The sequence below is a fragment of the Acromyrmex echinatior genome, chromosome 9 (assembly GCF_024713525.1).
Source record: "Acromyrmex echinatior isolate Ae372 chromosome 9, ASM2471352v2, whole genome shotgun sequence".
Lineage (NCBI taxonomy): Eukaryota > Metazoa > Arthropoda > Insecta > Hymenoptera > Formicidae > Acromyrmex > Acromyrmex echinatior.
This window is the reverse complement of record NC_141860.1, coordinates 5,857,932-5,884,598: the sequence shown is the minus strand read 5'-3', so window position 1 is coordinate 5,884,598 and position 26,667 is coordinate 5,857,932. Positions and strand designations below refer to the sequence as shown.

The 26,667-nt window shown below is 32.2% G+C and overlaps 5 protein-coding genes and 1 long non-coding RNA gene across 19 annotated transcripts; 2 read left to right on the top strand and 4 right to left on the bottom strand.

Moving 5' to 3' along the window:
* Positions 1–261: 261 nt before the first annotated feature.
* Positions 262–2,919, bottom strand: Ctu1 (Cytosolic thiouridylase subunit 1). 2 transcript variants are annotated; one of them, XM_011064647.2, is made up of 6 exons: positions 2,783–2,919; positions 2,467–2,698; positions 2,206–2,324; positions 1,811–1,999; positions 1,526–1,730; positions 262–556 (listed from the first exon to the last, which is right to left on the bottom strand). In XM_011064647.2, the coding sequence occupies exons 1-6, from the start codon at positions 2,834–2,836 to the stop codon at positions 336–338; spliced, it is 1,020 nt and encodes a 339-aa protein (XP_011062949.1). In that variant the 5' UTR covers positions 2,837–2,919; the 3' UTR covers positions 262–335. The 2 variants fall into 2 exon arrangements, with proteins under 2 accessions (XP_011062949.1, XP_087265752.1); XM_087409626.1 differs by having other exon boundaries at positions 349–573.
* Positions 2,920–3,013: 94 nt separating this feature from the next.
* Positions 3,014–3,686, bottom strand: Sf3b5 (splicing factor 3B subunit 5). The gene is made up of 2 exons (XM_011064648.2): positions 3,528–3,686; positions 3,014–3,459 (listed from the first exon to the last, which is right to left on the bottom strand). The coding sequence occupies exon 2, from the start codon at positions 3,410–3,412 to the stop codon at positions 3,155–3,157; it is 258 nt and encodes an 85-aa protein (XP_011062950.1). The 5' UTR covers positions 3,413–3,459; positions 3,528–3,686; the 3' UTR covers positions 3,014–3,154.
* A 766-nt stretch (positions 3,687–4,452) lies between these two features.
* On the bottom strand, positions 4,453–7,313 carry LOC105151138 (uncharacterized). Its single transcript, XM_087409627.1, has 2 exons — positions 6,722–7,313; positions 4,453–5,834 (listed from the first exon to the last, which is right to left on the bottom strand). The coding sequence occupies exon 2, from the start codon at positions 5,824–5,826 to the stop codon at positions 4,936–4,938; it is 891 nt and encodes a 296-aa protein (XP_087265753.1). The 5' UTR covers positions 5,827–5,834; positions 6,722–7,313; the 3' UTR covers positions 4,453–4,935.
* Positions 7,314–9,301: 1,988 nt separating this feature from the next.
* On the top strand, positions 9,302–21,364 carry Cdk12 (Cyclin-dependent kinase 12). 8 transcript variants are annotated; one of them, XM_087409469.1, is made up of 11 exons: positions 9,302–9,850; positions 10,807–12,175; positions 12,271–13,466; positions 13,546–13,973; positions 14,310–14,506; positions 14,581–14,785; positions 14,881–15,149; positions 15,249–15,416; positions 20,259–20,559; positions 20,730–20,850; positions 20,921–21,364. In XM_087409469.1, exons 2-11 carry the CDS (start codon positions 10,815–10,817, stop codon positions 21,193–21,195), a joined length of 4,521 nt encoding a protein of 1,506 aa, XP_087265595.1. In that variant the 5' UTR covers positions 9,302–9,850; positions 10,807–10,814; the 3' UTR covers positions 21,196–21,364. The 8 variants fall into 8 exon arrangements, 7 of the variants coding, with proteins under 7 accessions (XP_087265595.1, XP_087265596.1, XP_087265597.1 ...); XM_087409470.1 differs by lacking the exon at positions 9,302–9,850 and adding an exon at positions 9,857–10,115; XM_087409471.1 differs by lacking the exon at positions 9,302–9,850 and adding an exon at positions 10,122–10,301.
* LOC105151113 (uncharacterized) lies at positions 18,597–24,173 on the bottom strand. Of its 6 annotated transcripts, XR_015546140.1 has the most exons (7): positions 23,087–24,173; positions 22,764–22,835; positions 21,572–21,652; positions 20,728–21,181; positions 20,405–20,529; positions 19,656–19,829; positions 18,597–19,123 (listed from the first exon to the last, which is right to left on the bottom strand). It is a non-coding gene; the product is annotated as an uncharacterized LOC105151113 (long non-coding RNA). The 6 variants fall into 6 exon arrangements; XR_015546144.1 differs by lacking the exon at positions 19,656–19,829 and having other exon boundaries at positions 20,405–20,595; positions 23,087–24,172; XR_015546142.1 differs by lacking the exon at positions 19,656–19,829 and having other exon boundaries at positions 23,087–24,169.
* On the top strand, positions 22,835–26,456 carry LOC105151111 (uncharacterized). The gene is made up of 6 exons (XM_011064649.2): positions 22,835–22,972; positions 24,207–24,258; positions 24,474–25,634; positions 25,710–25,809; positions 26,046–26,145; positions 26,207–26,456. Exons 1-6 carry the CDS (start codon positions 22,867–22,869, stop codon positions 26,263–26,265), a joined length of 1,578 nt encoding a protein of 525 aa, XP_011062951.1. The 5' UTR covers positions 22,835–22,866; the 3' UTR covers positions 26,266–26,456.
* The last annotated feature ends 211 nt before the right edge of the window (positions 26,457–26,667 follow it).

Genomic DNA, 26,667 nt, shown 5'->3' with positions numbered 1-26,667 from the left:
TAAAGAGTACAAAACTATTTTCTGATCATGTGATTTTTAATATATATATTTAATGAACTTTGGATATATGTACAAGTTATATTTTGTTATCAGTTCTGTTTTAAAACTATGTATTTATGACTTTTTTGTTTAAAAGTATATTTATATTACAGCTACAGTTATAGTCGTTAAGAGTCACAGAAAAGGTCCTTTAATTTTTAAATGAAAAAGATAGTAAAATGATTTTTTCCAATAACTGAAAAAAAAAATATGTGTGGAAAATTTCTTTGTAAAAATATATTTTAGGTGTACATGTTACATATTTAGACAGTTATTTATTTAGTTGTATGAGAATCTTAAAGATCTATATTTTGCATTTTGTTTTTTTTATCCATATGCAAATTCATTATCTTTTTAGCTTTACTAGATTTACCAATACCGAGTTTTGGCAGTCCTCTATTCAAACCTTCCAACAAAACACATGCTTTACATATTTCTTGACTTGAGACAAATCCACATAAAGTACAATTTCTTCTCTCTGGCATTTTTACATTAGCTTTCACTTGTAACTGCTCACCTAGTAAATAATATTAACTATTTTGGCTCATCATCCGAAAACGACCTACGTTCAATCGCAATGAATTTAAGCAGAAATAATTTGATTTCAAATGAACAACTCTTAAACGGATTTCTAATTTCTACCATAATAAAATTTAATGTCAAAATAAAGAAAATTATAAATAGGGGATAGGATATTATAATATATAGAATATATTGGTTGTGTTCTGTAAAACGCATGATATATCATTTATCCTGAGAATGGAAGTACAGTAACGCCGTTACTTTTTATAATAATGATTTGATAATGACATTGCAATTTTTTGACTGACAATAATTAACTAAACGCTAAGGTTGCACTAAGATTAAGAAAATTACTTTTAAAAGTAACTTATCATTATGTGTTATTTAAAAAAAAGTAATTTGTTACTTTACTAACGCATCGATATGGTACTTTATTCGTTACAAATACGAATTATTTCCAATTCGTTAGAAGTAACAATTCACTTTTCTACTATCATTGCCGCCATAAAAAATTCGTAACGTCATTACCAAATCATTATTATAATAAAATAACGATAAAAAAATAATGCGTTACACAAGTATCTTCTATTCCCTAATTTTATCTTTATTGTTCATCAAATAATAAACAAGGATAAAGTGATCATACACAATATGCACTCTATCGATGGCTAAAAAAATTTGAAAAATTATTCACAGTCATGACATTAACATGTGTCAAGATAATTAGGAATGCCTCCTCTAATTGACATATTTACTTTTTATGTATTTTTAGCATTAAATTTTGGTGTTTTTATCGATAGAAATCTTTTTAAGGACATTTAATTAACATCATTTCGAGTATTTCTATCAAAATTCATAATAATTAGGCGTTGGCCATTTTCGGAAATTATTCACTATTTTTCTAATTTTCAGGTTGACAGATAAATATTAATACTGTAGGAAATTAACAAAAAGATATTCTTACCTGAATGTATTATGTCTATGATAGATGACGGCCTTATTTTTTCTAAATCTTTTAAAAAGGCTCTTGCATGACCTCTATAAGCATTTGGAGCATATATACATTCTGTAGAGAAATATACTAGATTTTTAAAATATGCATACATGACAATCTCTTTTTCATATGCATATTTTAGAGGTTTACACCGCATGATAGAATCTGCACCAGTCTATATTACATAAGAACATAGATATCAAAGAAATTTGTTGTAATTTTATAAAAATTTTATATATTATACAATATTCTTACAGTGATTACAGATGTACATCTCTGTAGTCGGGCAATATCACCTCTCAAGATATTCATTAGTACTGTTTCAGCAATATCATCTGCATTATGACCTGTTGCGATGCAATCTACTTTCAAAATTGCAGCCCCTCTATCCAATGCTTGTCTTCGAAAAACACCACAAAATGTACAATTATTTTTACGGCCGATCTAAAAAATATATTTTGTTACACATATGTTCGAAGTTATCAAAAAATATGGTTAAATCTCACACCAACTTGATTCACTAGATCGATTGCATATTTTTATGTAAGGCATTTAATTGACAGATTCTTAAATTATTATATCTAAATACTGAACTAAAGACAGGTTTTTAGTAAACTTTAGCTATAGTTTAAATATTTGATACAATTTACCTCTGCAACTATAGAATCCATTGTCCATCCATACAATTCCTTATATGATAAAATTTTAAGTGGAATACCATAATCATCTTTATTCCGTGTCACAGTTTTCAAGCTATCATCTCTGTAGCCTAAAAAGATATATTTTAAAAGAAAATTATATTTTTTATATACTTTATATAATTATATAATTATATAATTATTAATTTTATATAATTATATTTTTTAATATAAAGCTTCAATATAAAGATGCCATTTTTATAGCTGCATTACCAGTAATTCCTTCATCAATGGATAAAAGAAACAAGTCTAATTCATACTTGTATCTTTCATTCAAAGTCTTTAAGACATATGCCAGTACAGTGGAATCTTTTCCACCTGATGCTCCAATAGCAACTTTATCACCAGGCTTAAATAATTTACCATTGATGATAGTATCGTGAATCTCGGTCTCAAATGCCAAGAAAAAACATTCTTTGCATAATGTATCGCCAGTTTTTGGCCTCTAAAAATGCATACATTTTTTAATTTAATAATGCAATAATATAGCAATTTTTAGATCTAGTATAAACATGAAAAAATAATTTACCTTTAAAATAGCATTTTTTCCACACTTTGTGGAACATTGTGGAAATGGAGGCATCTCAATTATTTTTCTTAGACTACCAATAAATCTCGTTATATAAGATAATTTCTTTAATAATGCAAGATTGTAAAAATAAACATGTATTCTACAGATTCTATAAAGATCTTCGTGAACACAAGCACAATTAAGGTTATATAGCAATTATGCAAAATAAAATTATAACACAGTCACAAGTAATGTTGATCTAATAAAATCCACTTAAGTTTATTAATTTTTCTTGAAACATCTGATAAAAAAACAAAAAGTTTATATTATTTCTATTTTCGGGAATTAAAAGTTTTTATTACACAAGAAAAATGTTCAAGAACGCGCAATTTAATCTTCCGGCTTCTCAGGCGGTGGTCCACAAGGTTGCAGCATCTTCTCCATAAGATTGAATCTAACTCGTGCTTTGGCTTCGTTTTCGGCAATCGCAAAGAAATTTAGCAAATCGTAGTGGCCCATATATGAACTACAAGAATCCCTATGCTGATTCACCAACCATTCGAACTTGGTTGTGTCTGCATGTCCCGTACCAATGTACTTGGATTGTAGATGCTCCAACTGGCTATGGATGTTGTAGCGTTCACCCATGTTTTCGATTTAAAGACTTAAATTTCTTCGCGCGATCTCGTTCTTCTCTAATAATAATTAAATATTGCATTAATAATCACACGTTTCGCCACTCGTATATCGTTAAATCTTCTACCTCTTCGTTTCATAGGTTATGTTCGCTTAAGACCCGAAGGGCATTCAGGGAGCGGATGTGTCATTCTATCCTTGTTTTACATCTAATAAACAACGAAGATAGAATGACGTAGTAGCACAATAGCGACTTCCCGAACGCACCACTAATATGTAATAGTCACGAAACACAACCACTGGGTGCATTCAGTACTACATCGCTCAATGAGCTCTTGCATGTGATGGGTCTATATTTTTAGATCTAACGGAATATGCCAATCAGATGCAAAAGCTCACTGAGCGCTCAGTATACATCTACATATGTAAGTATACATGGATAATCGATTTAGGCAGTTGCACCAATGTCACTTTGACTTTAAATTCTATCTGCTCGTTTTAAAGCTAAAAAGAGACAGAAAGAGTTTTAAACCCGCTTAAAATCAAAATAACATTGGTGCAACCGGGCCTTAATAATCAAGCTTTTGAATTATCAAGAAAAATGATCAAAAAAATAATTTTATCAGAAAGAGATAGAATTGAAGAGTACCAACAGAATAAAATAAAAATCCATGATTTTTAAGGATAAAAAAGATGGACTCTTTTAAAATTCTAAGTTTTTTTAATTTTTCCTAGAAGCGAATCCTAGTAGTTAATAGTAAACTGGTGTAATTCTATTCGAATTTGTCAGTGGACTATTGATATTTCAAGGATATTAATAAAAAATAGAAACTATTACTATAAATGAACAAAATAATATTATTGTACAATAGTATTATATAGTAGCATTATGTAAAATATTATAATAATGATAGAACCTTGCAGAGCCTGACTAGAAGATAGTATTTTATTAAAATTTTGTATTTTGAGAAAAATATACATTTACATTCTCTTATTCTTTTTTTCTTCTCTTTTCCTCTATCTTTTACGCTAGCTCTCTCTCTCTCTCTCTCTCTCTCTCTCTCTCTCTCTCTCTCTCTATCAAATTAACAAAACATGATAGGTCAATCAAAATAAACTGTCTAATAGCAAGACTCTGGAATGTTAACTCTTACTCTACAAGATACAATTTGATGCCTCATCCATATAAACGGGAATTATCACTAGAATCCGTCCATTTTTTTATCTATTCAGAATGATTAAAAAAATCTCTAAAAATTCACCAACATATCCTTCCATCTTTTTATAATAAATATTGGAACTTCATTTAATATAAATATTGGAAAATAATAAAATGTAATATAATTTATAATTATCGAAAGACTCAAAGAAACTTGCACGAATAGAAATCGCTCGGTCACTATAGTGACCCAACTTGTACGGTAAGAGTTAAATGTGTATAAAATATATTAATGTTTATTGAAAAAAAACAAAATTTAAATATTAATATAATAGTATCATGTATTGCAAAGGAATGTGAATGTACCTGAGAATAATTATTTCTCTGAGAAGATATTATTATTATTTTTCAACAGAATGTTCCTGCTGTACACTTTTAACTTAGCTTGTTTCAATATTTTCATTTTATGTTTTTGTTTTTCTTGTTTTATAAGGCGTTTTAATCGATTATTAGAACGTCTCAATTTAACAACAGTATTATATAGCATTCTGGCAGTTGGACTAAGACTTTTTGCACGAGTTATATGTTTCAAATTTGATCTTCTTCGTGACCCGTTTGTTACGGGAGTTGCCATTATCGTTAACTGTTCTTCTACCCTTTGCAATCGTTTTTCAAGATTATAAATTACATTTTCTTGTTGTTTTTCATTATCCTTCTGTTCACAATGTAATTGCTGCAATCGATTTTTCTCTGTGGTATCTTTCTCATTAATTTCCTGTTGAATTTCAGGCACTTCAGTTTTTATTTCCATTTGTTGTTCATCACATATTTCTAATAAAACCTGTTGTTTTGATAATTGTTTATGTACTTGTTCTTGCAAAAAGAGCATATTTGTGACCACAGATTGAGAAACTTTATTATGCTGCTTATCTTCAATTAAAAAATGTTGTAATGGCTGTTGCTGTACATTATTTTCAGTTTTAGTTTTAACATCAGTGCTATCATTACTATTATAAACAAATAAAGAAGGAATTGCCGTATTCATTAATAAACGATGATAATGCGGATGTGGAGAATAATAGTCTTCTTCACGGAAATGCATATAACAAACTTTAAATTTTTGTAATTCATCTGCACACATGCTTTTCAAATGATCCAAATTTAAACTTCTTATCCACTCGAGACATCTTATTGGACTTTTGGGGAATTTGTGAGATGGAACTTTTTTTCCAGACTTGCATTGAGGGACACAACATGCTCTTCCCATTTTTTTTTCTATAAAAAATGTTATCCATTATTACTAATCTACAATGTATTTTTTACTTCTTGTTTCTTGCTTTTCATCTATTTTTACTTCTTATCTTGTTTCTTTGTTTTTTGTGAAATGAAATTTGATGAACTTTGGACAAGATAAGAAACACAAATGTCATGAAAAAGGAGAAAAGCAAGAGATAAAACTATTCTACAATGTGTTTTTTGTTTCCTATTTCTTGTTTTTAACTATTTTTTTACATCTTGTCTTTTTGCTTATCTGTTTTTTGTCACCCGAGATAAAAGTTAACGAATTTTGGAAGAAACAGGAAACAATAGCAAAAAAATACAATTGTTAAAACGGTCGCAAAGAAGGAAGAAATGCAAGAAGTAGGAAACAAAGAGCATATTGTAGATTAGGCTAAAAAGAGACACGAAACAAAAGGTACATTGGGTGCTTTCTATTTGATGACACAAGCATCGTTCTATCCTTCTTGACATTCAGAAAGTGACAAAGGTATAACAACACTGGTGTTGATTTGTGTCATCAAAAGGAAAGCATCCATTGTAGATTAGGATAAGATTTTTTTAAAGATTTTTGAAGAAAAATGTTTTAAAAAGGCCCGTTTTTGCTGTGCTCGGGAAAAGTAAAATAAATATTTGTTTTAAGTTTTTAGACGAACAATTCCTATGATGATGTTAATTAAAATTGTATCTCGTCTCATAAAAACTAAGAAATAATGCCTATTTAACTTTTCCTGAGCACTCTTAATATTATCTTTCTTAAAGCAAAGAAAAATTATGGTGCAAATGATCTCAAATATTATCTTGTCTGATACTCGTCATACAAGGGTCAGGTTAGACCTGTTCTCTTAATGAAAATATTATGAAAATTATATATCTTTGCAAACCCAGAATGTCGAAATAACGGTTTCAACCTCCGTGGCGCTCAACAAGATTCAACGAGGTACGCAATAAATCTTCAATTTTATGGATAAAAGCGTAAAACTTGTTCGTCGTGAACTCAGAAGTCGCAACAACAATTGAAGTTTGAACTTATAACGTTCAGAAGAACAAGGTGCTGTATTATGCGCATAATATGGCGGCATGACCAATAAAAAATCGCCCCTAGATGTAATGAAATCCTCACAAATTTTTACATTTGAAATGAGATATACATACACATTCGAGTTAGAGAGAGAGAGAGAGAGAGAGAGAGAGAGAGAGAGAGAGAGAGAGAGAGAGAGAGAGAGAGAGAGAGAGAGCGAAGATGCTGAGTGCAAACTGCCAAAAATGAAAAAACATGAATAGACTTAAGATTTTTCAATTCTTGTCAGTTGCATTTAGGGGCAAAATACATGGACTGGACGCCATTATTTTGCTACTGCGCATCTTCGGGAATTCACCGGGTATTCACTAAAACAGAACAACAAGTCACGATTATAACGTCAAAATGACATTAAAATAAATCGGAAATGATCAAAAATGACTTTTAATGTTGTTTTAATGACTTTTAATTATTTGGAAATCATTTTGACATTATTTTGATATCATAATAACTTATTATTCAGCTTAAGTCGATTTTTTAATTTAAGATTATCTTAAATACATTATCTTATTATGAACGAATCAGAAAACTGTATTAATACATTAAAACATTACTTAACACAATTTTAAAATAAAAACTATATGAACAATTATAAATAATAGCCTAAGTGCTTATGGGAGATAGCGGTATTTTTTATATCTGTTGTACTTTGTTCCGATATTTATTATGAGTATTGAAAATTTACAGAGTCGTATTCAGAACACGTTTTATTAATAAGAGTGTGCATAGTATAAGCAGTGTTCAACAAATTCAACTATTGCGGAGCGGATCCATTGCACTATTGATTTATTCTTTTAGATCATTCAAGTAGCGAGCTCTCACTAATCCGCTTCACAACAGTAAGGTATATCCACACAAACTTGCATCGCCGCATAAAGTATGGATAAAGAAAATTATTCAATCACATTTTACGTACAACTTTGTAAGAGAAATGCGATTGAATAATTTTCTTTATGCATACGTTTATACGACTATGCAAATTGTGTGGATATATCCTAATGGCCGCAGCACAGACTATTGCATAACGCATAATGCATAATTCATAAGGGAATCAACCAATCGAAAATCTTCTTTTCCTTGGTGTAGAAGGAAAGGAAAGATTTTGATTAGTTGATTCGCTTATGCACTATGCGTTATGCATTTTGCAAAAGTCTGTTCTGCGGTCTATAAGTCTACTAAACGCAAATAGTATAAGGCCCATATTTAAAACGCGTTTACAACAATGTTAGCGCGCTAACATGCTATAATTTACGTTACGCTTACTATACAATTTTAGAGACAAATTTTATCGATAGAAACGCGTTCTCAATACAGGCCTAAGAATGTAAAGTGTTTCATTTCCGAACCACAGTCATCTGGAACATCGTGACTGGTCTTTGATCAAAAATTGATACCTGATTGGCTAACTTCACCGATAAAGACTATGAAGCTCCGCACAATAAAAGGAATAGGGAACAGAGAATAGAGAATAAGAATTTCAAGCTATCAGAAACTGTATATTTCAGGATACATGATTTCTGATAGGTTGAAATTCTTATTCTCTGTTCTCTGTTCTCTATTCCTTTTATTGTGCAGAGCCTCATAATCTTAATCGGTGAAGTTGGCCAATCAGCCTTATTCGTATAAGTTGGCTATTGATCAACTTCAGATAAGACTATCGATTATTGACTCATTGTAGAATTACACGCATTCTACAATAAGCCATTAATCATAAATTAAAAGTTAGAAACTAAATATTGATCAATTATAGTCGTTAATTTCCAACTTCTAACATCTGATTTATGACTAATGACTTATTGTAGAATGGCCATTAAACGGATAACACAAACTCATGCTTAACACATAATGCATAGTGTATAAGGGAATCATCCAATCAAAAATTTCTTTTCCGTGAATTGGGAGGAAAGAAAAGATTTTGATTGGTTGATTCGCTTATGCACTATATGTTATGCGTTATGCAAAAGTCTGTGTTGCGGCCCTTAGGACATCGAGTGATGATTTTTTTATTGGTTCCGCCATATTCAGGAAACGAAGATACGAGTGATAATAAGATACGAGTAAAATATTGTAGCTTATTGTTTTCTCACTCTATCTCATAATTATGTTTCCTTAATGGCGGACGCGCACGCGCGCGAGACAGGTGTCCTAATTTTTATTAGAGAAGCGCTAAATAATACATTCAGTGCATTCCATTAACTTTGGAGCGAGCACTTGATTCTAGTTTAGTCTACCGCCATCATGCATAATAGAATACTTTATATTCTAAAGGTGGATTCAGACCTACACAGAAAAGTATAAAGTAGAAAAATGGCAGCCAATCAGAACTCGCGCTAGTAGTCGCTTGTTTCGGCTTTCTGAACTGCCTCTGTATTCTATAATTTATTGTTCAATCGTTATGTATTATTATATGTCTGGAGATGGAGATCCAAACTCTAATGGAGGTCCGATGTCGAGTTTCTTTTATATACGGGACTCTAATCGCAGGTAATGTGAAATTTTTCTAGATTTCTATCATCTCTTCCCAGCAATCTTCTGGCGTTCTTTCTGGCGCCACTACGCGGCGACACCGACTGTCGCGAAGCGTTACGTCACGCAGAAACGACGTGCTAATGGTTAATGGCTTCCACGGCATTCGGTCGAGCTAGGCCTTTATGAGCGAGCCAGAATCCAATCCAAAGAAAACACATGAGACATGATGCGATCGGCCGATAGAACCATAAAAATATGATCGTCTGAACTCTGTACGATCACGACAGAGATTCATTTCTGGCCGGGGACATCGGTCGTCCGCGAATTACGTGCTGGAACTTGTTTGCGCGAAGAGGAAAACGACGTAACCATTACGCATTCTCATCGACCTTTCGTCATTGGTTTCGGCCCTGATGCGAACAACATCGAGACTCCCCGCGACGTTGCAGGACATACATCGCACGTAAGTACGATTGTGATCCCCGTTGTCGCGTTGTTTCCCTGATTTTCCTCAGTGATCGTCGGAAACTTTCGCTCAGAAAAAGAAACTGGGCGAGTCCGTGCCATGTAGGAATAATGGCGGCCGTACCAGTTCGTTCGTGATACTCATGGTTCCGCGTATCTCATTCTTTCTATTACTCATTGTTAATTCGCGTTCGGCTGAGAATTCGAGCGAGTGCGACGCGGCACAACGCTTATTAGCATAACGCGATCGTTCCGCTCGCAAGGTAAACACGTCGTTTTTATGATTTCGCTATATATATATATGCGCACCGTTAATGTGTGCGTGCGTGCGTGCCTGCCTGCGTGAATGCGTGTGTACATGTGTGTGTGGTTGTGATCGCGCGTGAGTGTCATACATATCCATGACGATCGGTTTCGAGACCTGCCAAGAGTGCCGAGACACTGTCGAGGCACGTTTAAGCAATAGCGTTATTTCTGTCATTTCCGATCATTTCCATCGATGTCAGGGTAAGCCAGGAAGGAGAGCCTCACGCTCATTCCTGTTAATATTTTCCCTACTCCTGCTCTCAGCGATGGCTGATGACAATACATCGCAATATGAAATTACCTCTATATGCTTAAAGAGGATACAACATATTACACATATAAATTTTTTTTATGAAAAAATAAAATGAATGTGTATGTATATATATAAATATATATTTGTATTAATATTTTAACAAAACAGTAAAAATCTTATAAATGTATTAATAATTATTATATGTATGTGTATGTGTGTGTTTAAAGAATACAGTCTAAATATAATAAATATGTAAACAGAACTCTACTGTTTATTTTCCTATGAAATTTTTTATTTTTATCTTTAGGCCAGTGCACAATAAAAACATTCTTTTATAATTAATATATTATGTGTCTGTGTATAATTTTATTGAAATATTTGCTTTATTTATATAGGAGGTGACATGCCTAGCACTCGTGATATTGAACGGGCAGAACGTAATGGGAGATTTCGTTCACGAAGAAGAGGCAGTGCAAGCAGCGACGTGAATCGCCACAGCTTTGATGGTATTGACAAGCGACACAGGAGACATGGCAAAAGTAAGAGTTCTGGAAAAAAAAAGAAGAAACGTTCACGAGATAAGTCATTAGAGACAATTCCAACTGTAGCTTCATCTGTTGTAAAACCATTGGTCGAGTATTCCGACGTAAGTAGCGAAGATCTTTCAGAGCCTGAAGCGGGAGAGATACAATCGGAAGATAGTCGTGCCAACAGTTACACGGACGGAGAAGTACCTGATTCGTCATTTCTTCAAAGGCGATATTATGGCAGTAGCCCAATTCGTGCTCTCGGAGCGTCGCCTATCAGCATATCTCCAACACCGTCGGTTCAGCATCGACATTCCGATATGCGATACTCTTTGTCGAACGAGCAACAACAATCGACGACGATGCAAGGTGCGACACCAGAGTACGAAGAAGAATCGAGGCGATACGCCCGACGAAAAGAAAAGAAGCATAAACGCGAGAAGAAGAAGAAAAGAAGTCTAAGTCCTTCATCAAATTCAGGGAAAAAGAAGAAGAGGAAATCTAAGAGACATTCTCATAGTTTAAGCCCGCATCACGGTATTGTTGAGGAAATTGGTTCAAGTCCAAGTCGTGAGAAACAATCAATTATCGCTTCCGCTAATTGGTCCGAATCACCACCGTTGCCACTCAAGGACAACATGTCGCCTATTTCACCGGCTACGCCGCGCGAACAGAGATGTCCTAGTGACGACGTGGAATTGGAATTGTCGAGGCAATCTCGCAACGTAACACCACCGTCTCTTTTATTGACGCGGCAAATAGAATCTCCGCATACACCTTTAATGCCTCCATGCGCCACGACGCCGGAGAATTTGAATAAAGGATTAGTTGCCGTGCCAAAGCACAGCAGTCCTGATCGGCAGAAACTTAGTCCCAGTATCCATATAACGCGCCGAGCTAGCGTTAGTCCCGGACACATCGTTATGAATCGTAGAAAGCCGCACAGCCCGAGTCCACCATCGAGACGAAGGGATCACAGTCCACCGCCACGAAGAAGAGACTTTAGTCCTACTCCGGTACTCCATAGACTTAGGCACAGCCCAAGCCCAGCTACCGTCAGACGACGAGAGTTTAGCCCGAGTCCCGGAAGTAGCCACAGACGACGAGCGGATAGTGGAATTGTCTCCCCTAAACGTAGAAGACGAGACGAATCCGATCGACGTGGCCACCGGCTTCATGATAAGGATAGGAGGGACAAACGGAAATCGAGATCGACAAGGAGTCCTACTGGGAGCAGGTACATTTTCGAGAGTACTCTTTTTCTATTGAAACGTAATGTTGTGTAAATAAATTTATCACGTCACGCATACACAATAATTTCTTCAATTTTAGATTACATTTACCTTTGTCTCGATCACGATCGCGCAGTCCAGGAAGATGGCGGAAATTGTCTCGCTCGAGATCACGTTCGCGTCCCAGAAGAAGTCGCACCCCAAAGAGATCTCGTTCACCCAGCAAGTCCTGCAAGGCTTCGAGGAAACTCAAATCAAAGAGTCCACGTCCTAGAATACCTTCTCCTTCTCCTCATAGATCCCGAGCTAGAAGCCCATCGAGCATCACCGCCCGAAATCTTCGAGTACAAGCGAAAATTAGCGAGACCAGTCTGTTTGCAGAACTTGTTAAGGACCGTAATATGAGAGAATTGGCATTTAAGAAGTTGCAGGCTGCAAAAGAAAAGGTCGGGAATCAAGATGAAGTGCAAATCATAGAGGGCTCCGATGAGAAGGATGGTGATGGTGGCAACACGTCCTCCGAGAATAAAGCTTCCACTGACAATAAAGACAGACCTATAAATCACAAAGAGCAACACACGAAGTCTGGCGATAGTGTCGTCGACGTAACCGATATTCCTGTTCCGACGAGCGATGACAGTACTATAGCGTGCAAAACGCCGCCATTGCCACCAACTGGTCAACCATCTAATGTACCATTACCTAATCCGATATCTACTGCGATCAATCCGCTTGCTTCTCATGCAGTTGTACATACTTCGCCTAACCCATCATCGGTGATGCCCAACAATTGTTCGATCGTCATGTCACACAGCCCGAATTTTTCGGCTCCTGCTCCTGCAGTGCAACCACCACCGCCACCGCCGCCACCACCATTGCCGCAACCTGCTGAACCTGCATCAACAGTCTTGATTGGCGGGCAAGTGCCTGCTCCTATGCCAATGTCGGTGCCGCCAATCCCGTCGACACCGATTCTGCCCAACATGTCTGTCCCACCGCCACCCATTCCACCTATTCCCGTTCCAGCGCCCAATACAATCATGTCAAAATTTAATCCACCCAATAATCTTGTACCACTTAAATCTGTGGATCCTCCCAAGCCTCCCATAGTAACGTTCACGACAAAAAGCTTAAAGAGATTACCTTTGCCACCTGGCATTAATCAGAATGATTTGGAAAGCATAGATTCTCCACCGAGCCGTTCTCCGAGTCCTCCCAGCAAAGCGCAGTTAAAGTTCTCGGTATCAACGAAACCAATGCAAAAAAAGGGTATCAAGGACCTGCCAATGCCACCGGGTAAGTTTTCGAATGAACTTTATATCATTATTGTTTAACGACATTTGGACTTATCGTTATCTTATCACTTAAACTATAGTTGTACCTGGATCAGAGGATTTGAGCGGCGAGGATGATCCAAACGCAACGCCGCCGCGTTTGAAAGTCGAACGAGTGGCACCGAAGCCAAAATTAAAAAGACCGAAAATACTGAAACGCAGAGGATCGCGAAACTGTCATGCTCCCATGTCGGCTTCCGGCGGTAAAGATTGGGGTGAACGATGCGTCGACGTATTCGAGTTTATTGCTCAGATTGGAGAGGGTACATATGGACAAGTGTATAAAGCACGAGATAAACGATCCGGTGTAATGGTAGCTTTGAAAAAAGTCCGACTTGAAAATGAGAAGGAAGGTTTTCCTATCACGGCGGTTAGAGAAATAAAAATCCTGCGACAACTCAATCATAAGAACATTGTTAACCTTAGAGAAATTGTTACTGACAAACAAGACGCATTAGACTTCCGAAAGGTACCTTTTTAGTTATAGCTATATGCAATCTGTAGCAGCATTCTGTATTATAATATATTTGTCGGTTTATTTATTAATATAGTATTATGTAGAGTAATATAATATCTATGATAGTATACTATGATATATAGTATACTATGATATAGTATCATAATGAGATATCACTAGCATATATAAAAAGAAAAAGAGAATATGCTAATTTAATTATCTTCTACGCTATATTTCTCATTAATTTAAGATACTGACAAACATGTTCAATTATCAAGGAGTGTATAATAATTTTACGATCTCTAATTTTTACAGAATCAATTAATTATGTCATCTTTTATGCTTTAGGATAAAGGTTCCTTTTATTTAGTTTTTGAATATATGGACCATGATTTGATGGGTCTGTTAGAATCTGGCATGGTAGATTTCAACGAAATGAATAATGCTAGTATCATGAAGCAGTTATTGGATGGCTTGAATTATTGTCACAGCAAAAATTTTCTTCACCGGGATATCAAATGCTCAAATATATTGATGAATAACAAGTACATATACGTTATTTATTGAGTAATTTGTTTTGTGCAATTACTCGGTATAATGTAATGTATAATTTTAATAGGGGCGAAGTCAAATTAGCAGACTTTGGATTGGCGCGACTTTATAATGCAGAGGATAGACAGAGACCATACACTAATAAGGTGATCACTCTGTGGTATAGACCCCCCGAACTTTTACTAGGAGAAGAGCGTTATGGACCCGCAATTGATGTCTGGAGTTGCGGATGTATCTTGGGAGAATTATTTTCTAAAAAACCTTTATTTCAGGTAATAATCATTTATCAAGTTAAAAAACATTTTATTAATATTAATTTATTATTAACAAGAGTAATTTTTTATTAACAAGAATAATTTTTTATTAGGCCAATGTAGATATGATGCAATTAGAGATGATTTCAAGGGTTTGTGGGACGCCCACTCCTGCTGTGTGGCCTTCTGTGATAAAATTACCACATTGGCATACACTTAAGCCAAAAAAGCAGCATAGGAGACGTCTCAGAGAGGATTTCGCCTTTATGCCAGGAGCAGCCTTGGATCTCCTGGATAAAATGTTAGAATTGGATCCTGAGAAGCGGATAACGGCAGCTGATGCGCTTAAAAGTGCTTGGTTGAAAAACGTTCAGCCCGAACAGTATGTTATCTTTTTGCGTCGGCTTTTCGTGTGTATTGGAATATGTATGTTTCTTTGTTCAAATTTTATAAAATGTATTACACTTTCACAATATATCAGGATGCCAGCGCCACAACTTCCAACTTGGCAAGATTGTCATGAACTCTGGAGTAAAAAGCGAAAGCGTTTGTTACGGGAACAGCAAGAGGGTACTACAACAAAGTTGCCTCTGCTTCCCTTTCCGAATAAAGGAGGTCCCAACAAGGATGATCTGTCAGATGTCGGGGGGTGAGTAAAGCCGTAAAGAAATCTAATTTACGGGTTGCTAAGATGTACGTCTTAATGCCAATCGAAAACTAATTTGCTTAGACATTTAGATGGCTGTGTACGACAGTTGTGTTTGGCATTTATTTTCTTTAGCAAAATGTATTGTTCAAATAACGAGAATTTCTTGAAAGTGAGAAGTGACATCGAAAAGAAAATGTAGTAGTATTTCTATGTGTTTCTTCTGATTCTCGTTTGCATGTCGACCTTTCTTCCTCTAAACTTAATGAATCAACGAGTTAATTTTAGTTTCGTTCACAGTCGTTCGAACACGACGATGCCAATAATGCAGAACAATGGAAAATAGAAGCACGAAACATCCTTCTCTGTTCGTGGCTTCGCTCTACAGAGATTGTTTACTTTTAAATGATTGATTTGATAGACTGTATGAGATATACTTAACATATGTATTTTTCAGGGCATACGCTACATGCCTCGGCGATAATATATTTTACCGTTACGAGATATATTATATTATTTAACTCTTTGGCTGCATCATGTAAAACTTTTTTTTAATTAGAAATAAAAAAGTACAATATAGCTCAATTTTATTATTTCCATATTGATTGATTTAATATAAAAGGGCAATGTAATAAATTTATAATGAATATAATTTCTTCTATAGTTTTTTCTCTCTTACTACAAAATTTTCAACTTTAATTATATTTATGATATATTTAAGTTATGTATTAAAGTATGTACAACATTTGCAGCTAAAGGGTTAATTATCATCCCACTATTCATATTGAATCATTTATAATGATTATAATGAAATGATTTTTATGATAACTATTATTATAATCCTCTATATGAATACCTAATAATCGTCACTTATAACGTACAAACTTCTGTACAAGAAGTATATGTCCTAATAATCACTGTGATTCAGTCTACCACTCGTTTCTAAGGACGATTGTAAAAATTAAATTATCAGTTTATTCAGTTTCTATTTAGATATGTGTATATATCTTGTCAATAATATACGAAAGGGAAACATACATGTATACATGATATACAACAGCATGTATATCCCAAAAAAGAAATATATAATGCATGCGCTCACGTTAATATATATTGAAATGAGGAACATTTGTGTATAATTTTTGCGCATATGCGTACTGATTTAGATTCTTTTAGAGATTGATTAGAATATCTCACATATAAATATAAATATATATATATATATATATATATATATATATATATATATAATTTATATTTATATTTGTATTTAAACATACACAAATGGAAAAATTATAATTGAAACAAATGATTGTAAATAAATATATAGAGGTCACGTCAAAGTGATTTCACCTTGCTGTTTTTCGTAAAAAGACTCTTCAGTTTAGGTACCTGTAAGTAAAGCGTAAAACGACATGTATAAATAGATGAATTCTGAGTTGTAAAGTTCTATGATATAAATATTTAGGCAAGATATACAGGTACAAAGGATATGCTACATCAGAAGACTGAAGAAGGCGAATACGAGAAGACCAAGACTAAAATCGTTGTTAATCTTAATTCTGTTTTATTTATAATTAATCTGATTTATTCAAACATTCACATTTTTGGCGTACATTTATGCTTTAATCATCCTCTAGCCATCCTCCGTATTACAATTTAGTGATTCGTACTATAGGTAGTTTTGATGAGTTTCTCGTAATATACGATTGGCGAATCATTGTGTATTTATTTAGTATTTACATTATTTGTTTTTTTTTTGCATGTGCGTTATGTTAACTGACACTATTTTTATGATGGAATTCAGTCTTCGGATGTTTTCGAACATAATGTCATGCAAAATAATATTGTAAAATAATATTCGAATGCTGCAATATACTTAAGCGTACTCAGACATTCGCTTAAAATATTTTTATGAGCAGTAAATGAATCTTTAACGCTATCAAAACATTATTATTAAAATTTTTTAGGTTCTAGTATTTTTTTATTTTATGGTTACATATATGTATATATACACATTATATGTATTAGTATCTCTTCAAAAAGATCCAACAAGCAGCATTCGACAATTATCATGGAAAATATTTATTTACCAGCGTTCACTGATTCAATATATGTAAAATAATCATAAAATATATGTTACTGTTTTTACTTATTCCACAAATATTTTGACACGTATAACTTTTTTTTCGTTATTTATTTTTAGAAATAAAGGCAGGTAAATCGAATGTTTAATTTCTTTAATATATAATTGTTTGAATCATGTTTTTGATAGTAAATCAAGCACAATATCAATAGTATAAATATGAGAATGGTATAGAATGAATATTAAAATGTTTATTATATTAAATAGTAGTAATTAATATTAAAACTTTCAATAGATTTTTTTTTAAATAATTTTTTTTAACGTAATTTATATGTATTTCTGATATATTATTAAATATATATATATACATATATTGCACATTTTCATATATATATATATATATATATATATATATATATATATATATATATATGCATTTCTCTACATAATAGAAATTATTCTCGAATTTCTTTATTGTAAAGGGTGTGTTCCGCATGGTATACACAATGTATCAGTTATCCCCGATATTATTCGAATATTAAAGAAGGATAAAATGATCATGCGCATCATGCATGAAACGGAATGCATCAACCAAAAATATCTTATATATACATAAATAATATATGCAATAATATATATAAAATAGGTATATACAAAAACGATATAACAAAATCATTTTGAATACCAAAGTTTATGATTATGCCTCCTGACACATCTTTTATTTATATATTATATACATATATCTATATGTGTGTGTGTGTGTGTGTGTGTGTGTGTGTGCGTGCGCGCGCGCGCGCGCGCGTGTGGGTGTGCATGTATGTATGTATATATACATATAAATATATATATATAATATGTATATATTTACCTGACAATATTAAAATTAATTGAACAACACAAATCCTTCCTTGTGTTAAAAAAAAAATAGAAAAGCATATATGTATTTGTCTTTTGAGTTGAAAAATAATAAAATCGTGATTTTTACATAATTTGCACCGTCTTTAATGGACCAGCAGATTACAGTATAATGAGACAATTTTCATGTTTTATATTCAAAAATATATCATGTATTTCAAGAAGTAAAAAAAAAAGAAACATTTGATCTTTTTATATTATAATATATTCTATGCAAAAATATACAATGTAAAAAATACAGATGAAGATCTATTAATATAAATAAAATAATGTTCGTATATATAACATATACATTTATAAATAATGATGTAAAATGCTTTGAAAAATATAATGTTTCAAAACATGTCACATATTTTTACATATAACTTTTATTCAAGAATTTACAATAAGTGTAAAATTTAATATATTTTATTTGTGTATATCTCTGTTTGATTTATTTGTATCGGTAATACGTAGTAAAAGATTATGTTTATGATATGAAAATAATTATATTATTCAAATTATAATATTCGATATTAATAGATTCTCTTTCTCTCTTTTAAATAATATAATCTTCCAAAAATTTGTTTATACGAACATATTCAAGTAAAAAAATATTTATATAAACATTTATATTTTCATTCATAATGTTATAATAAATATTGTTCCATTATTAATACGTAAAATGCAGTTATCACTCGTGAATATTGCCTTAAAATGTTGTAAAATTCTGTAAGAATGTAAAATGTAATTAGAATAATTTATAAATGGATTTATATATAATATATAAACTTATATAATTTAAATATATATACACACACACACACATATATATATATATATATATATATATATATATATATACGTATTTTAATACATGTATAATAATGTATACTGCATATATAGACAAATATATATATTTGAGTTATTCAGATATATATATATATATATATATATATATATATATATATATGTATAGTAATGTCTCATATAGACATGACGTTAATATAACTGTATCATGTGCCTATACCACTTTGTATTGCGGAATATGTAAAAAATGACATATATGACTTTAGATAAATTATAAACAAAATAATTGGCACAATATCTAATAGGAAAAAATTATGTTTCAGGAGATAATATAATTGTGGCTGAATTATAAATGGACAATTTTTGTAACACTTGTAAGAATATATAATAGGTAATGAAAGCTTCAAATCTTAATACGTGTTTACATCCAGTGTGTCCAATTTTTTACTCACATTTATCAAGTATGTGAATCATATAACCCATTTGCTTGAGCTAACCAAATGATAATTGAAGTGTATAGCGGCAACAACCGCTGTACAATATTATTTTATATAGGATATTATATGTATGTACACCGATGCATTAACTCGTAATGAAGAGGAAATACCTTGCTATTCTTCATTGTTCTACAAGATTGTTACATAAATAAACAATAAATACAATTTTACGCTTATATCTTTATATATTAATACGTATATATGTGCATGTATGTAATTTTAGTGCATATGTAATTGAGCTTGCTTTGAGACACATTTGTATGGCTTGCTTTTTTGTATAGTTGCATGATCTTCCATTATTCTTTTATTATTCTTTAGACTAATATAACAATATGTTATTAATGACAAGTTAAATATGTTTATAATTTTTTTGTTAACAATTTGTATATAAATATCGAAATGATTGGAAATTAAGAAAATATCATTAATCACTCAATTACAAATGAATTTCATATAAATTGCAAATGAATCAATTTCATTCATTATGTATATTCATTTCTATTTTATTTAAGTCGTTATTTATCAAATTTTCACGCATGGCCTGTAATTTTATTACAGGTCCTCTAAACGACTAAAGATGGAAGCAGGCTATAATTCATATCCGAGCAGGCTTGGCGCAGAAGCTCATTATGGTGAAGATAATTTGTTTAATCAAAGCGGGCCGTACATAGTGTCTACGCCATCGTACTATTTTAATACTTCACCCATTAAATCGCAGTCGAATCTGAAGGGAGATCAATCATTGGAGTGTACAGAAGATAATCTATCCCGGAGACTGATAGTTCTCTCGAACGCTTTAAATCAGGGAAAACCGATTCGAGTCGACGATCTTCTCGCGTTGCGGTCAGACCAGAATGAGGTAATTATGTAAAGAGATTTTTTTTTAGACAATTTTCTGTAATTACCTCGTATCAATTGTGATAATTCGTTTACAATAACTAATATCTCTAATTTTTATATTTATTAAAGATTAAGGAATATATTTTTTAAGAATATAAATTTTTTTCTTAATATCTATAATATTTACAGTGCGATTCCAAAGTGGTACAGTTGTTGGGGGATCTACGCGCGGAGCTTCGTCTTATTGCAAACGCTCGACCAGGTGGACAGCTGGATCCTCATCTTCCCATATTGATCCCACCTCTTCTAGGTATACGCATACTTAATACTCCCAGCATTATATCCGTTGCATTGATATTGATAAATAATTTTTCCTGTAGATACACCGCATATGCCAGGTAATTTTGATGCGCACGCGGTGTATGCCGGCGACGATGCCGTGAGCTCTCACTGGAGGTGGTCCCAGTTGGCTACTGCTGGTGTTCGGAGCGCTTTATCGGCGCTCATATCGTATCATGGTCTGGATAACGTTTATAATCCTACTACTTCTGCGTCTATCGGCCGATTGTCAAATAAACCGCCAGGACAACCCAACCCGGCGCAAAACCTTTTCCTGCCCTCGACTTCCTCGCAACAATCTACTTTTAATTCGTAATGTGATTTTACAAAATCGTACGGTTCATGATCGTGTTTCGTATATGTTGTATGTGTGTGTATGTATGAAATTAGAAAGAATCTATAAATCGCTATTTTTCAAATTACGCTGGTGACCTAGAGAGATAGAGAGAGAGAGAGAGAGAGAGAGAGAGAGAGAGAGAGAGAGAGAGAGAGAGAGACTGAGGGAAGAGAGCGAGCGAGCGTGCGAAAAAGAAAGATGATACAATCATATCATCGATTTGTGTACAGTCTCCATTATCACTCCATTAGTTCTAAGTGCACGTTCCGTGTATAATTGTATAATATGCGACCACAGATACTTAATTAGAATACAACTTCTCTCTCAATGACAATGGTATTATCATGATACTTACCAAATTGCTAATGCTACCGATTATTTCCAAGTTATTTTTTGATCAGTCATGCGTTGAAGAATATTCTCTGACGTTTCTTTCCTGCATCATTACGAAAGGTCTGTGATACACATGTGTATATTTATATATATATATATATATATATATATATATATATATATATATATATATATATACAAATATATATACATATATACATTACATATTGCGAGTGGGAAGATGAATTTAAAAAGGAACTCAACTTCGATGCTTGTTTTTATTCTGGTGAAAAGAAAAACTTTTGTTTACGATGCTCGATATGAGATCTTCAAAAAGATTTGCGTTCTATTTTAATCTCATGAAAGAATTTTCTTTTAAGAGAAATTAGGCGATACTGTGAGGGAACGTTGATAAATTTATGTAACATTATAAATGTGAATATTTATTTATCGTTTAAGATTTTTTATATAAGATACGATTATATATTGCGAACGCTTATTTATTACGAATGTATTTACAGTATACAATGTACATATATGCTAAGACTATATAATAAAGATGTCAACGGATGAATCTCAAGCTTATTAAATCAAAACATTTATTTATGTATTTTATTGTGTGCAATATATATATATATATGAATATACATATGCCTTCGTGAGTTCTTATGTGTGTTATTTTTCAATTGATCAGAGCTGTATGAATATTTTTATGGCTCTCAGATATATTTTTACTTTTCTTTCTGTAAAATTTCAAAAATCATTCGGAATTATATCTGTGGTGTCCACGACCACGACTAAGACGGTCCTGAACTCCTGAAGTTTGTATTTGTACAATCAGCAACCCAAAGGTTGTAACACTTTTTTCAATGAATTCCAAAATGCAACTCTCATCGAGTGATTATTACTTATAGATCCATAAGTAAGAACCAATCGCTCGGTGAATAGGCTATACTCCGAAACTGATTTTAAAAAATGTTGCAATCTTTTTTAGTGCTTTGCTGACTGTATATATATGACATATCTGATATATGTCATCATATATGGTACATATACATGTACATACATACGTACATACATACGTAACGGTAAACTGTTATGGCGGAGTGGGTTGGAATGTGTCGAAACGTTGATGATCGGTACATATAAATATTAAAGATTGTATAATTAATCAGTAAAGATACATTGTAAAGACATCACGTTTATGCACTTACGATTTTTTGAGAACAATTTAAGCAGGTATTCATTGAAAAAACAGGGAAGATACATCAGATAGACGTGTTGTTCTGAAAAGTTCGAAGTGTATTCCAAACAATAATGTCAGTAATTCTGCAGTTTAATTGTTTGACGCAGAACGAGACTGCGAGAAAAGCAATGGAGAGCTACGTTGAAATCTTGCAAAAAGCATTTGAACATTATCAAAGTATGTATATATTCTTACTGTCATTTATATCTAATTAATATTCTTTTTCTATTCTAATATTAAAGGAATGTTAAAATATTTGAAAAATAACACTTATAATATTTAACTACTCACATTTCACATGAACTTATGTATTTTTGAAATCATAGAATTGATCAATTTAGAGTTATAAATACTTTGGAAAACTTTCATAGAAGTACTCAAGTAAGATCGAGATTGGTCATTTAGTTGGCTTCTGATTGGTCTGCCATGTTCGGTATAGTGCTTAAGATAGAATGAGATAAACGCACGATAAGTTATAAGATATATGTATATATAAAGTACGTCGGAGAGACGTTATTAGCGCTATTTGTGTCGTTCTATTTTTATTTTACGTCTAATTAACGATGAAGATAGAATAAAAATAGACAAAATTAATAGCACTAATAGCATCTCGATCCTTGATCGCATCTATGAGATACATGGACATCTCATTCTATTATCGTATGCATTATCTATCAGCTGTCTCATTGTATCTTATTTTTATGGCGTTAAAGAGAGAGAAAGCATTAAGATGCTGAATGCAACAAGTGCAAGCAACGCGAACAAACCCAGTATCTTCGCTTTCTTTCTTTTCAGTGCCCAAATATATATTTAACTCTCTTTAAGTGCAAAATTTTTTAGGGATTTTAAGTTGTGTGAACACATCACAAATCATGAGGTCTGTTCGTGTTATTTGCACTTTTTGCACTTTTTGCACTCGGGATATTCGCTTTCTCTTTTCAAGAAATATATATCTATTTCATTTTAAGTGCAAAAATATTTGAGGATTTCATGCAACGTGAATAGATCTATGAAACACGCGAAAATATATTAAATTTGATTTATGCTGCTATCTGCAGTCAATAGCACGAAATCCTCATATACTTTTGCATTTAAAATGAGATGGATACATATTTTGCCTTGAAAAGAGAGAAAGCGAAGATATCGAGTGCCAAAAGTACAAGCAACGCGACAGATCTAATTATCTGAATCTTGTAATAAACGTTGCTAGTAAATTTTTGAGCGACTATCCAAAATTTACTAGACCAAGCATTGGAAAACGCGCCAAAATTTAAATATTATGATACTAATGATTTTTGAAAACAATTTTCTAAATTAAGCCATGCCGCTGGCTAAATATTTAAAAACTATTTATGTACTGAATTGTTTATATAAGCGATTTGTATAATTGTTGTAATATTTTGTTTTACAGATTTGTGGGAAGATTATATACAATTGCAGGAAAAGTATAAACAGTGTAATGCGTGAGTTTATAATTATTGTTTATTTATATAATTCACATTTATATAATTTAGATTTCTAAGTCAAAACTTAAATTATTTATAACTTATATATAATATATAACTTAATAAATTCTAATAATATTTTACCCATGTATAAAAGTATGTGTGCATGTGTTGTGTATCATATCCATATATCATATATTATATAATATACACATAAACATATTATTTTGTAGACTACATTCTTCATCTCAAGTGACGATTGATACAAAAATAAAAAATGAAGCAATTTCGCAACAGTCGCAACAGTCGAATAATGCTGATGGGCAAGAAAATAGTAGTACTCCATCTTGTATTCCATTATTGAGATTAGTTACAAATTCCAATGATTTTAATCCCGATACAGAACCTAGTCTGTCAGATACAACTGAATTTTTGCACAAAGATACCAACGAAAATAATCGGCCAGAAAGTCCAATATTCTCTAAAATGTATCCAAAAACTGGCGCTAAATCTGCAAAGAAATTACGTTTATCTAAAATATTATGCAGTGACTCAACTTCAGATATGAAGACACATCATGGTGAAAAAGTTTCTTCAAAATATAATCACAAATTAGAAATTAGTACAACACGTCATGTGGAAACCACATTTTTACCAGATGGAAAAAGATTAAAGCAATCTCGACTTGCATTTCATCCAGTCAAAAGTAAAGAAAATACGGTATTAGCCTCAAGTGTAGATAAATGTAAGCCAGCTAGTAGACTGTATATTGAACAGAATTTTACTGAAAAAATTTCTACTGAAAATACAAGTATATTCAGTACTGCAAGTACTGAAAAAGATGCTACAAACAACAGTACTGAAATTTCTGAGGATGTGATAGAAGTCAGTCCACAGAGAAATATTACATCTAAAGTCAAGCGACGTTTAAAATTGAAGAGAAAAAATCCTGCAAGATGTATAATAAAAAATTCTCCGAATAAAAATAAATATTTTAATCATAGACCTGGTCTTAGTGTTGTTCCAGAGATAATTAATGTAGATTTATGTCCTTCGCCGAAATATACTTCTACACAAATAGATGATGATAAATCTTTAACGAATACTACAGTTAATACATTGAAAGACAAAGTTAGCACAAATTATCTTTCACCAATAAAAATGGATAATAAAACCAATGTTCAAATTAAAAAATCTATTGAAGCTCAGAAGGAAGATCTATTATTAATACAGAATTTTAATAACATAAAAGACCTTGCCTACGAAGATGAATTTTTTGATCTGCCAATAGCTACAAAGAAAAACGACATGGATAATTTAAAGGATGAAACACGTTCGGAAGATTCAGAAAACAAGCCACCTGAAAAAAAGATGTTATTGAATAAATTTAATGTGTAGGTTAATAATGTGTTAGTTAATAATTGTATTAAAGTTGCTCTTATATGTGTATCTAATGAAAATATTTATAGATTCCCAAAAAGAAAGGCAGATGTTTCAAAACAGCTCAACATGCGATGTAAAGCTGATAGAGAAAAATTAAATGGTTTGGATTGCTGGGAATGCAGAAAAGTAATGCACAATATTAATATGTATAGTTACATAAAATGTATTAGGTGTTGGAATTAATTCGTAGCGTTTTACAAGTGATGGGAAGTACTTTCATTAATGTATTTTTTAATGCTCATGTGAAATAAATAACATTCTTTCATTAAAAAACGCTACGAATTAATTCCAACACCTAATATATTATTACAAAAAGCAATACTTTTTCTGTAGAAAAATAATTCATATTATTTGATTTTCAGTATTATCAGAATTTATCACTGTCAAAAGAAGAATTAAAAAAACGATTGAACCAATGCTCACGACATCGACACAATTACGAAAGACCAAATACACCAGAAGGTATAAAATTTTATTTCCTTGCCTTTTTTATTAGATATGATAAAATATAATTTTTTTTAAGGTTTTTGGGATCCAGAGTTTCCTGAGACGTTGTCATGCACTTATCAACAAGAAAATTGAAGTATGTTTTGTCATTTAAATTTAATTCTTAAGATTTTAATATGACTTGAGATAAAAGTTTATTATAATAATGTAGCTTGCACAATCTTTAATTATCTTCTTATTTTAAGTTATTGGTTTTGTTATGATTATTTCTATTCTACATGTGCTACACATGCATATTCGAAGAAAAAGACTATGAGATACTTCAATCTGTCGTTAATGCAATTAGCCAATTCCAACTAATCATTGATGAAAGTTAATCGGAGTTGGTCGAAGTGGCCCTATAAAAGATTAACGATTCCAGAATAGAATTTCGTCTACATATTCATATTTGTACATAATTATATATCCTAAACATTAATAATCGATAAATATAAAAAAATATCATAATTCTATTTCTTAAAATAAAAATCTTAATAT

What these genes read in the sequence shown, in the direction of transcription:
- Ctu1 (XM_011064647.2), bottom strand. Translation starts at nt 2,836, where the DNA reads ATGCCTCCATTTCCACAATGTTCCACAAAGTGTGGAAAAAATGCTATT. An exon ending in TGGATTCTATAGTTGCAGAG is followed by an intron (nt 2,000 to 2,205) that starts GTAAATTGTATC and finishes TATATTTTTTAG; the next exon opens with ATCGGCCGTAAAAATAATTG. An exon ending in GATGTACATCTGTAATCACT is followed by an intron (nt 1,731 to 1,810) that starts GTAAGAATATTG and finishes TATGTAATATAG; the next exon opens with ACTGGTGCAGATTCTATCAT.
- Sf3b5 (XM_011064648.2), bottom strand. Translation starts at nt 3,412, where the DNA reads ATGGGTGAACGCTACAACATCCATAGCCAGTTGGAGCATCTACAATCC.
- LOC105151138 (XM_087409627.1), bottom strand. Translation starts at nt 5,826, where the DNA reads ATGGGAAGAGCATGTTGTGTCCCTCAATGCAAGTCTGGAAAAAAAGTT.
- Cdk12 (XM_087409468.1), top strand. Translation starts at nt 10,254, where the DNA reads ATGACGATCGGTTTCGAGACCTGCCAAGAGTGCCGAGACACTGTCGAG. An exon ending in GATCTGTCAGATGTCGGGGG is followed by an intron (nt 15,417 to 20,258) that starts GTGAGTAAAGCC and finishes ATTTTATTACAG; the next exon opens with GTCCTCTAAACGACTAAAGA. An exon ending in ATTGATCCCACCTCTTCTAG is followed by an intron (nt 20,851 to 20,920) that starts GTATACGCATAC and finishes TTTTTCCTGTAG; the next exon opens with ATACACCGCATATGCCAGGT.
- LOC105151111 (XM_011064649.2), top strand. Translation starts at nt 22,867, where the DNA reads ATGTCAGTAATTCTGCAGTTTAATTGTTTGACGCAGAACGAGACTGCG. An exon ending in AAGTATAAACAGTGTAATGC is followed by an intron (nt 24,259 to 24,473) that starts GTGAGTTTATAA and finishes ATTATTTTGTAG; the next exon opens with ACTACATTCTTCATCTCAAG. An exon ending in AAGACCAAATACACCAGAAG is followed by an intron (nt 26,146 to 26,206) that starts GTATAAAATTTT and finishes ATTTTTTTTAAG; the next exon opens with GTTTTTGGGATCCAGAGTTT.